General features: G+C 38.0%; 1 protein-coding gene across 1 annotated transcript; it reads left to right on the top strand.

The window, feature by feature from the left end:
- Positions 1-239: 239 nt before the first annotated feature.
- On the top strand, positions 240-1,211 carry LOC128647033 (olfactory receptor 10A7-like). Its single transcript, XM_053699846.1, has one exon. It carries the CDS (start codon positions 240-242, stop codon positions 1,209-1,211), a length of 972 nt encoding a protein of 323 aa, XP_053555821.1.
- Positions 1,212-13,001: the final 11,790 nt, after the last annotated feature.

Raw genomic sequence — 13,001 nt, 5'->3', positions numbered from 1 at the left:
GGAGCCTTTAGTTAAAGCACTTGATTTGTCCTTACTTATCCAGTAGTTTGAGAATATTTTCTGTACTTAGCAGTGGAATGTAGAAGTTTCATTTAAACAAGACATGTGGGTGGTTGTTGACATGCCTCAAAATCCAACTTCTACATACACAATGTCCCTTAAATGTTTTCATCAGGGGGAATGGATCGTCAATAAAAATAACTACTGGCTACAGAAACAGATCCTTCTTGTGTCCCCAGATGACCTCTACACATTTTAAGACATTTGGAAACCAATCCAGGATTGATGAGTTCATCATTTTGGGCTTCACCAACTTTTCTGTGAAACTTCAGCTATTTCTCTTCATTCTCTTTCTTTTCATATACATCTTTACCATACTAGGCAATCTCATAATTATCACTGTTGCCACATTAGACTCCATACTTCATACACCTATGTATTATTTCCTTCGCAACCTCTCCTTCCTTGAAATTTGCTATATTACAGTAACTCTTCCCAAGTTGCTCAACACATTTGTAGATAAGAGAAAGACCATTACTTTCCAAGGGTGCTGCACCCAGATGTACTGTTTTTTCACACTTGGTGTAACCGAGTGTTTCCTCCTGGCAGTTATGGCTTATGACCGGTATGTAGCCATCTGCAATCCTTTGAGATATTTTTCTGTCATGAATAAAACTACTTGCCTCCGACTGGCTTCTCTCTCTTGGGTTTCAGGCAACCTTATCTCCCTTGGCCAGACAGCCTCAATCTTTAGTCTTCCATATTGTGGTCCCAATATCATTAATCATTTTTTCTGTGACATCCCTCCTTTACTCAAACTGGCCTGTACTGATGTTTCTGTTAATGAAATTTCTGTTTCAGTCACTGGATTCCTGGTACTCCCCCTCCCCTTTGCATTGGTTCTTTACTCCTATGGACGTATCATCGGGGCAATATTGCGCATCAGCACTAGCACTGGCCGTAAGAAGGTTTTCTCTACCTGTGCCTCACACTTTGTCTCTGTCACATTATTCTTTGGAACAGGAGCATTCACTTATGTGCGGGTAAAGGCAAGTGACAATTCTGATAATGACAAACTGTTGTCTCTTCTCTATAGTGTAGTGACTCCTCTTTTGAACCCCCTTATATACAGCTTAAGGAATCAGGAGGTAAAAGGGGGTCTCAGAAAACTCTTGAAACAAAATGATGGTGTCAGGGATAAATCAGGCTAAGATGCTCTGCTACTGGCTGATATAGTGCACTGCAAGCTTCAGTATAAGCAGATGGTGACCTTTAATGTGAACATAAAATTACATTTACTTTATTTGCCTCAAGGTTCTTAGCTGTTCAAGAGCTACAAATGTGATATACAGAGTAGATGACTCACAAAAAAGTGCCACATGCCACACATGAAAAAAAATATAACATATCCAAGATTATGTAAGTGGAAAGAGATATTGGCCTACATTTACTAAATAGTCAAAGGTGCCCTCAAGTTTAACAAAGTGTTCCATCCTCTATGGTATTCAAATTAGAAAAAAAAACATCAAACATGAAGACTGACAAATATTAGTCACAGAGGTAGGAAACACTGGATTTTTCATTCACATGTATGTCATATAGACTGTAAGCTGCAAAAACTGGACTTTTCATTCATAAATAAAAAAAAATTAAATAAATTTGGCAAAGGTGTTAAAAAAGTTCTTAACAAACCCTAAATGGTGAACGGTCACAGATATACTAGCATGTTTAACAAGAATATTACAATGATATTTGTGCCCATGTCTCACTAAAAGGATAACGGTTTTCTGTATACCCTGATGTTTGTGAAGTGCTGCAGCTATAACAAGTGCTTCATCTAGTTCATAGGGAGCAAGCATTTCACATAAATAATACAGATTTTAAATGGAAATAGGGTTGTTTTATTTTTCTTTGTAGCATTTAAAAAAGGGTATTTTAATATTTATGGCATGTTTAGTTTTGCAATTATTTTTTTCTTGTGGGGCATGTCACTAGCCACCAATAGAGATGTGGTTCTTCAGTACTAATTTTAGGTGTTATGTGAGGTCTTCTGTAGGTTAAAGCGGATATTAGGAATTATATATAACTAATATAGCTAAAAAAAATTGTAGCACTCTCTGTAATTTCTGCCCATTTAGATTATTTCAGGGCATGTTTACTAACAGAGGTACAGTATATTTTAATTTTAAGGGGCATATTTATCCGTACGGAGCTTGAAGCCCTGTGTTTCTGTCGAGCCTTCAAACTCGCCAGAAACACAAGTTATGAAGCAGCGGTCTAAAGACCGCTGCTCCATAACCTGTCCGCCTGCACAAAGGCGGCGGACAGACATTGACTAAAATTAACCCGATCCAATAAGATCGGGTTGATTGACACCCCCTGGTGCAATGATAAATGCCGACAGCATATGCAGCACAAAAAAAAGAAACCTAATACAACTATGCACTTTTATGAAATACATTTAAAAAAAATATAAATGTAAAGGGACCCTCCAGCCAAAATTGAAATCCACATGGATGTATTTCAGTTTTGAATAGAAGAGTTTTTGTAATATACATGTATTAGCAAAAATGCTTTAAATAAATGGTATAGCGGTTAAAATGTGTATTTAAAGGGACACAAACCCCAATTTTTTTCTTTCATGATAGAGCATGCAATTTTAAACAACTTTCTAATTTACTCCTAATATAAAATGTTCTTCGTTCTCTTGCTATCTTTATTTGAAAAAAAAACATGAAAGCAAATGAGCAGGCCCATGTTTAGTTCAGCACCTGAGTATGGCCTTCTGATTGGTGGCTAAATCTAGCCACCAATCAGCAAGCACTACCCAGGTGCTAAACCAAAAATAGACCGGCTCTGAAAATGAATGCTGTAAATGTAAAACGGCAATGTAAAAATTGTTTTTGTGCTTGCAAGGCATGTCACTATCCATTAATAAGCAGGGCCGGACTGGGACCAAAAAGAGGCCTGGGCATTTCAGGGCAAAGAGGCCCATTCCCTCCCTCCTCCGCTCACCATTTCTTATTTAACCATATACAAAACATGGCAAGTATAATACTTGTTTAAAGGGATACTAAACTCACATTTTTTCTTTAATGGTTCAGATAGAGCATGCAATTTTAAACAACTTTCTAATTTACTCATATTATCATTTCTTGTATCTATATTTGACATAGCAGGAATGTAAGCTTAGAAGCTGGCCCAATTTTGGTTCAGACCCTGGGTAGCACTTGTTGATTGGAGTCATGTTGAGTGACAACAGGAGATTAAGGTGAGTCACAGACTGAGCCCCAATTACGGACAGAACATTCGTCAAGTTCTTATATCTGAAAGGAGTGTGTAGTGCTGACAACCTACCCTGCCTATACTTAAGCTAACAACAGACTGTGTATTAACATGGGGGAGACTGCTCTAACTTTTACCTTGCTTGCTTACTAACGGTTTTACGCTACACCAAGTCATTTCCTTAAATGCCTGTGAATGGGAATTTTAATAACATTGGGACTTACAGGAGGGAGGAAAAATACGGAACCGGTGAATGGGTACAATTACACAATAGGGAGCTCTCTGAATCTCTACTTAAAAGGGTACCCTTAATTATCTGCTGGGACTAAAGTTCTGATACCGCTAATGTGGCTTATTTTTGTATTACATAGGTTTGCCTTAGCAAATAGTATATCCTTATGGAATTGTAATAATGGATATGCATAATTATTAAATGGTGTGTTATAATGCAATCAGGTATGGTGTTTTCCACTTATTTTTTGAGATGACCTTGTATAGTTTTAGTGCCAGATAAGGGTATACTTTTTAACCACCAGTGGAGGGTATATACTATTTATTGCCACCCTCTGATGGTTTATCTCTTTTTCTTGTTTAAAAAAAAATAAAATAAAATATATATATCTATATATCTATATATATACACACACACACACACACACAGTTACACATATATATATATATACACACACACACAGTTACACACACATATATATATATATATATATATATATAGATATATATAGATATATACACACACACACAGTTACATATATATATATATATATATATATATATATCTGTGTGTGTTTATTGTTTGGGCATATTTCACTTTATTTCTGCATAGCTTAGATCAGCAACTATCTACTGAATTGCAAAACCTGGCGATTTTCCGGCTGCATGGCTTACCAGAGACTAAAGTGTCCAATAGGGGTCCCCAAATCCCATCTAAATTCTGGACAGTCTCTTGCAAAGGACTGCACATCCAGCGGGCCCTATCTACTACTTTCCATCCCCAAACATATGGCCAATCTCAACTCACAAATCTTACTTTAGAGCAATACCTCAGATGTTATACTACCACTTTACAAGATGACTGGGCTCAATACCTTGCTTTGGCAAAATTTGCTTACAATAATCAAGTTAATAAATCTACGTCCATGTCCTCTTTCCTTTGTACTATGGGTACCATCCAACCATTTTACCTCTCCAAAGCTCAGTTCCTGCTGCTGATTAACGTGTACAGGAGGTTCACAATACTTTCTCTGTAATAAAGAAGTGATTATTGGAGACCCGACAACAATATAAACATTATACTGACAAGAAGAGAAGTCATACTCCTGCTTATCAAGTTGAAGACAAAGTTGATATTTTTATTTTTTTAATGCGAGTTTATTAAAACTTTGAAGTATCTACAAACAATCAGAAAAGGTTACATCAACATTGTGGTAAGAATCAAACTCTAAAGTCTGTTGAGTAGGATATAATCTTGAAAGTAATATTTTGATATATGGACTTCTGCATGATAGAGTAGAAGGTTGTTGCTGATGCGCCTACGGTAGGCGGGAGATATAGTCTATCCCCGGAGGGAAAGTCCAGTGCTGATTGTACAAAGGCTGGCATTCAGTTTTTAATATAATTATTATAATAAATAACTGTATAACATTATATTTCTAAATAAAATAATATATAACAATTTGTAATCTTCGTCTGATCAATGAGTCTCAGAAATGTTTGCTAGATAAGCATGAACAGGGGGGAAGAAATAGAGAGAGTGGAGAGGGGGGAAAAGGGAGGGGGAGGCTGGAGGATGGGAGGAGGAGGTCACACTATGTCGGGGGAGAAGGGTGGAGACAAAGTATATTTATCCACTGCTCATCTTTGACTTGCTCTTCCTTCTAAGAAATTTAGCCCCTGCTTCATTGGACCATTTACCATTGAGAAAATTATATCTCTTGTCGCAATTCATCTCCAGTTGCCATATTCCTATTGCATCCATCTGTTTTTTCATGTCTCTCCTCAAACCTACAGTGCCTGACCCCTTTCCATCTCGTGAGCCACCTACTCCAGGGCCTGCCATGGTGGATGAGTCAGAAGATTATGAGGTCGAAGAAATTCTAAATGCCAGGCTTTGCAGAGGGAGACAGGAATACCTCATCCATTGGAAGGGATATGGTCAAGATGAGAGTTTTGTACTGGCAACTGAAGTGCATGCACATATCAGAGACTTTAAAAAGAAGTATCCCGAGCATCATGTTCTCAGTCGCCCTCAGAGGATACGCCTTAGGAGGGGGCATTGCAAGGGACTTACCAGAGCTCAATGCCGCTCCATGCCCAATCCCATCAAACGCCAAAATAAAAATCTTCAGTCTCAGTGTCCCATATAGAGGGACGCTGAGACTCTTTTCCTTCTGCTGTGGCTGCAGCTCTCTAGGCGGCGTGTGTGTACACACGCTGCCTAGATTTAAAGGGGCCATGTCTTAATTACCGGAACGCCCACCTGGAGGACTCAGGTGTAGGAGTTCCTATAAAAGCTCACTAAGCCCATCACTCTGGGCTGAGTTATTACCTTACCTACCTTGTTCCTGGTTTCTGAAAAGCCAAGCACACTTACCTGATACCTGTGTATGCTCAGCCTTGTTCCAGAGACCAAGCATATTTACCTGATACCTGTATATGCTCACCTTATTCCAGAGACCAAGTATACTTACCTAATACTTATGTATGCTCACCTTGCTCCAGAATCCAAGCATACTTACCTTGTACCTGCGTATGCTCAGTTTGTACCAAAGACCAAGCATACTTACCTGATACCTTTGTATGATTATGATTGCATGCATGAAATGCGTCTTATAGGAGCATACCTTTGTCCAGAAGCCTGTATCCCAAAAAACTTGTGGACATACCAAGGGGCTCAGCGTTTTTTCTTTCCTCATCTCATATACCTTGCTCCAGAGCCAAGCATACTTACCTTGCACCTGCATATGCTCACCTTACTCTAGAGACCATGCATACTTACCCAATAACTCACCTTGCTCCAGGGAACAAGCATATGCTCATCTTTTTCTAGAGACCAAGCATACTTACAATGCACCTGCAATTGCTCACCTGGTTCTTGAAAGGCAAACATTCTTGCTTGATACGTGTATATTCTGTACCCATCTGGTATCCTGTAATAGTCTCACCAACAGTACTCGTTGGGTATCCTGTGCCTGCTGAGAACCCTGTGTCTACCATACCAGCGACAGCCTTCTTCAAACTAGCTGTGCCTGCTGTACCTATTTGGTATCCCGCGGGAGTCTCACCAACAGTACCCGCTGGGTATCCAGTGCCTGCTGAGAACCTTGAGTGAGTATACTTTACCAGTGACCACCTTCCTCAAACCAAGCTGTGTCTGCTATACCTACCAGGTATTCTAGGACAGCCTCACCCTTACTGCACAGTTTAAGCACCAGTGTCCATTGGACTTTGTTACTGCAACTTACTTAAGTATTCTGAACTTTGTATTGGACTTTAGTGTTCCGCATTGGGCCTCTGTTCAAACTTGCTGTTTCTGTGATCTTCCATTTGAGCTACCAACTGTTCTTTTGCTTGTCAATCAGTAAAACTTTTAAAAGACTTTCATTGTTTTGTTTATCTGTTCCTGCATTCTGAGTTCCACACACTCTAATCCCTCACAACAACAATTCCATTTGAGAAAAAGGTAACAGCAATTGACACTGTAGGGTCGGATTGCGTACTCTGATTTATGCTTGCCCTTTTTTTTTAGAAATAGAGAAAGAGTTTATGTTTGACATCTAGTTTCACATCTTGCTGTTCAATGAACAGCTGTTTACTGTTTGGTCTTTTATTGCCATTATATTCTTTTTTTTACTACGGGCTTGATGAACATTTTATACCAAAACAAGTAGACAGTAACAGGACAAGCATGGGAAATATGATTTAAAACAGTATAAAATAGGAGTTACGTGACTCCTACTCACCTTTATGACATACATATCTGTAATTTTACCCTTACATATATCTATATATACGTTTGTGTATTACGTCCATATCCAATACTGTATAAAACAGCACAGAAAATATGAAATTAGATGTTGCTATTTAAACAGATGTAGAATACAAACACACACAATGGTATATAAGCTAGACTAGAGCATAATGGAACATAATTTAATAGCATGCCTGGTCTGCAATATCTGCACTGTATATACAGAGTAGACAATGCACAATATAGTATTTATTTGAAGTAAAGCTTTGTACTTTTAGCTTAGAACACTGGTATTCAAGTTATTGAACAGAATTATGTTTTGGACCTATTACATATCTGAAACAAGCAATAATCTGATACAGTGAGGCAGGTAGCCGGTTTATATATACATCTATAAAAAATATTAACACATTAATGGTGTGATTGTGTGTTCTAACTGGTTGTAGTAGCTAAAATCATATCATTGGCTTAATAATGTGTAGTTGTAATAAATAGATGGTGTAATCTAAAAAGAATCAATATCTATTTCAACCAAGTTTGCTATTAAAAGGGACAGGAAACCCCAAACTTTTCTTTCATGATTTGCATAGAACATACAATTGTAAACAACTTTCCAATTTACTTCTAATATCAAATTTGCTACATTACCTTATCTTTGATAACACATCAAGTTGGTCAATCACAAGAAACAAATGTGTCCAGGCATCAATCAGCAGCTAGCTCCCACTAGTGTAGTTTATGTAAGTATTCTTTTTCAACAAGGGGCACAAAGAGAATGAAGCACATTTGAAATAGAAGTGCTCTATCAGAATAATGCAAGTTTAATTTTGACTTTCCTATCCCTTTAAGTTCTGAAGGATTTTGTAGGTAAAACATTTGAAAACGTTCTCAAACTTCAAATTCATGTTTTTTTTAGTAGGTATGATAGTGGACTGTAGTGTAATGCAAAGAAAATGTTAGAAAACAATATATGACATACTATTTGTAGTCTGTTCTCCAGGTCACTATGGATCAGTAAAATCATACTAAAAAAAAAATTAAATTGTACAATTTTCTTCCTTTGTAATCAACCTGTCAAAAGCTTTTACTTTTGTCCTACCTAAAATTTACTGTCATAGAAAAACACAACACAAATTTGTAACATAAAATAATAAATATCAACTTATAGTAATCCTTTATAAAAGGTTTGAAATATATTTTCTAAAATCATATCATTAAAGAATGCAAAAGAGTTTATATTTGTTACTATGAAGTCATATCATTTTGTAAAAAAATGGTTAAAAGACCTGTTTTAACAGAAAAGTTTATTGATATTAAAAAAATAGTTGCAAGTCCAATGCTTCTGAATCTTCTGATCGTCAAAGATATCGAGCAAAATGTTAGAACACTATGTTTAAAGGAATATAAAACCCAAAAAAGGTTATTTTGTGATTCAAACAGAGCGTAGCATTTTCATCAAATTATTATCAAATGTGCTTTGTTCCCATTTGTTGTAAGAAATACTTAGGTAGGTATCTGGAGCACTATAATACAGGAAATAGTACTGCCATCTAGTGCTCTTACTTAATTCATAACATTCTAGCACAACTACTGCCATGTAGTGTTCCAGACACGTGCACGCTCCTGAGGTTATGCCCCTGCTTTTCAACAAAAGATACCAAGAGTACTAAGAACATTTGCTAATAGAAGTAAATTAAAAAGCTGTTTAAAATTGCAAGCTCTGTTTAGATAATGAAATAAAAAAAATTGGGTTTATGTCCCTTTAATAAAAAATACTAATCTTACACTAAGGGGCCGAATTATCAAGTTCCGAATGGAGCTTGATGCCCCTGTTTCCGTGTGAGCCTTCAGTCTCGCCAGAAACAGCAGTTATGAAGCAGCGCTCCAGAATTTGTCCGCCTGCAGACATCAATCCGCCCGCTCCTATACGATAGGGCTGATTGACACTCCCTGCATTGCACAAGCGGTTCATAAGCTGTCGGCATTTATCAATGTGCGACGGACATGATATGCTACATCGTATCATGTCTGCTCGCACTTTTATAAATCGGCCCCTAAGACTCAAATATAACTGGAAGAGAGAAGAACTAATATGCATATTAGATTTCCTCCTGTGATATCATCTGATATATGCAATATGCACAGTGGGAAATATATATATATACACATACACTGCATATATTCTTTTTAATTTGTTTATTTTTTGACAGACCTAGGATTTGCTTATTTTAAATTCACTGCTAGAAAAAAAACATAATTTATGTAAGAACTTACCTGATAAATTCATTTCTTTCATATTAGCAAGAGTCCATGAGCTAGTGACGTATGGGATATACATTCCTACCAGGAGGGGCAAAGTTTCCCAAACCTCAAAATGCCTATAAATACACCCCTCACCACACCCACAATTCAGTTTAACGAATAGCCAAGAAGTGGGGTGATAAAAAAGTGCGAAAGCATATAAAATAAGGAATTGGAATAATTGTGCTTTATACAAAATCATAACCACCACAAAAAAAGGGCGGGCCTCATGGACTCTTGCTAATATGAAAGAAATTAATTTATCAGGTAAGTTCTTACATAAATTATGTTTTCTTTCATGTAATTAGCAAGAGTCCATGAGCTAGTGACGTATGGGATAATGATTACCCAAGATGTGGATCTTTCCACACAAGAGTCACTAGAGAGGGAGGGATAAAATAAAGACAGCCAATTCCTGCTGAAAATAATCCACACCCAAAATAAAGTTTAAGCAGAAGATTCAAACTGAAACCGCTGCCTGAAGTACTTTTCTACCAAAAACTGCTTCAGAAGAAGAAAATACATCAAAATGGTAGAATTTAGTAAAAGTATGCAAAGAGGACCAAGTTGCTGCTTTGCAAATCTGATCAACCGAAGCTTCATTCCTAAATGCCCAGGAAGTAGAAACTGACCTAGTAGAATGAGCTGTAATTCTCTGAGGCGGAGTTTTACCCGACTCAACATAGGCAAGATGAATTAAAGATTTCAACCAAGATGCCAAAGAAATGGCAGAAGCTTTCTGGCCTTTTCTAGAACCGGAAAAGATAACAAATAGACTAGAAGTCTTTCTGAAAGATTTAGTAGCTTCAACATAATATTTCAAAGCTCTAACAACATCCAAAGAATGCAACGATTTCTCCTTAGAATTCTTAGGATTAGGACATAATGAAGGAACCACAATTTCTCTACTAATGTTGTTGGAATTCACAACTTTAGGTAAAAATTCAAAAGAAGTTCGCAACACCGCCTTATCCTGATGAAAAATCAGAAAAGGAGACTCACAAGAAAGAGCAGATAATTCAGAAACTCTTCTGGCAGAAGAGATGGCCAAAAGGAACAAAACTTTCCAAGAAAGTAATTTAATGTCCAATGAATGCATAGGTTCAAACGGAGGAGCTTGAAGAGCCCCCAGAACCAAATTCAAACTCCAAGGAGGAGAAATTGACTTAATGACAGGTTTTATACGAACCAAAGCTTGTACAAAACAATGAATATCAGGAAGAATAGCAATCTTTCTGTGAAAAAGAACAGAAAGAGCAGAGATTTGTCCTTTCAAGGAACTTGCGGACAAACCTTTATCTAAACCATCCTGAAGAAACTGTAAAATTCTCGGAATTCTAAAAGAATGCCAAGAAAAATTATGAGAAATACACCAAGAAATATAAGTCTTCCAGACTCTATAATATATCTCTCTAGATACAGATTTACGAGCCTGTAACATAGTATTAATCACAGCGTCAGAGAAACCTCTTTGACGAAGAATCAAGCGTTCAATCTCCATACCTTTAAATTTAAGGATTTCAGATCCTGATGGAAAAAAGGACCTTGTGACAGAAGGTCTGGTCTTAACGGAAGAGTCCACGGTTGGCAAGAGGCCATCCGGACAAGATCCGCATACCAAAACCTGTGAGGCCATGCCGGAGCTACCAGCAGAACAAACGAGCATTCCTTCAGAATCTTGGAGATTACTTTTGGAAGAAGAACTAGAGGCGGAAAGATATAGGCAGGATGATACTTCCAAGGAAGTGATAATGCATCCACTGCCTCCGCCTGAGGATCCCGGGATCTGGACAGATACCTGGGAAGTTTCTTGTTTAGATGGGACGCCATCAAATCTATTTCTGGAAGTTCCCACATTTGAACGATCTGAAGAAACACCTCTGGGTGAAGAGACCATTCGCCCGGATGCAACGTTTGGCGACTGAGATAATCCGCTTCCCAATTGTCTACACCTGGGATATGAACCGCAGAGATTAGACAGGAGCTGGATTCCGCCCAAACCAAAATTCGAGATACTTCTTTCATAGCCAGAGGACTGTGAGTTCCTCCTTGATGATTGATGTATGCCACAGTTGTGACATTGTCTGTCTGAAAACAAATGAACGATTCTCTCTTCAGAAGAGGCCAAAACTGAAGAGCTCTGAAAATTGCACGGAGTTCCAAAATATTGATCGGTAATCTCACCTCCTGAGATTCCCAAACTCCTTGTGCCGTCAGAGATCCCCACACAGCTCCCCAACCTGTGAGACTTGCATCTGTTGAAATTACAGTCCAGGTCGGAAGCACAAAAGAAGCCCCCTGAATTAAACGATGGTGATCTGTCCACCACGTTAGAGAGTGTCGAACAATCGGTTTTAAAGATATTAATTGAGATATCTTTGTGTAATCCTTGCACCATTGATTCAGCATACAAAGCTGAAGAGGTCGCATGTGAAAACGAGCAAAGGGGATCGCGTCCGATGCAGCAGTCATAAGACCTAGAATTTCCATGCATAAGGCTACCGAAGGGAATGATTGTGACTGAAGGTTTCGACAAGCTGCCATCAGTTTTAGACGCCTCTTGTCTGTTAAAGACAGAGTCATGGACACTGAATCTATTTGGAAACCCAGAAAGGTTACCCTTGTCTGAGGAATCAATGAACTTTTTGGTAAATTGATCCTCCAACCATGATCTTGAAGAAACAACACAAGTCGATTCGTATGAAATTCTGCTAAATGTAAAGACTGAGCAAGTACCAAGATATCGTCCAAATAAGGAAATACCACAATACCCTGTTCTCTGATTACAGACAGAAGGGTACCGAGAACCTTTGTAAAAATTCTTGGAGCTGTAGCAAGGCCAAACGGCAGAGCCACAAACTGGTAATGCTTGTCCAGAAAAGAGAATCTCAGGAACCGATAATGATCCGGATGAATCGGAATATGCAGATATGCATCCTGTAAATCTATTGTGGACATATAATTCCCTTGCTGAACAAAAGGCAAGATAGTCCTTACAGTTACCATTTTGAACGTTGGTATCCTTACATAACGATTCAATATTTTTAGATCCAGAACTGGTCTGAAGGAATTCTCCTTCTTTGGTACAATGAAGAGATTTGAATAAAACCCCATCCCCTGTTCCTGAACTGGAACTGGCATAATTACTCCAGTCAACTCTAGATCTGAAACACAATTCAGAAATGCTTGAGCTTTTACTGGATTTACTGGGACACGGGAAAGAAAAAATCTCTTTGCAGGAGGTCTCATCTTGAAACCAATTCTGTACCCTTCTGAAACAATGTTCTGAATCCAAAGATTGTGAACAGAATTGATCCAAATTTCTTTGAAAAAACGTAACCTGCCCCCTACCAGCTGAGCTGGAATGAGGGCCGCACCTTCATGTGGACTTAGAAACAGGCTTTGCCTTTCTGGCTGGCTTGGATTT

This window comes from Bombina bombina, chromosome 2, assembly GCF_027579735.1.
Source record: "Bombina bombina isolate aBomBom1 chromosome 2, aBomBom1.pri, whole genome shotgun sequence".
Lineage (NCBI taxonomy): Eukaryota > Metazoa > Chordata > Amphibia > Anura > Bombinatoridae > Bombina > Bombina bombina.
This window is presented reverse-complemented; position numbering and strand designations above follow the sequence as displayed.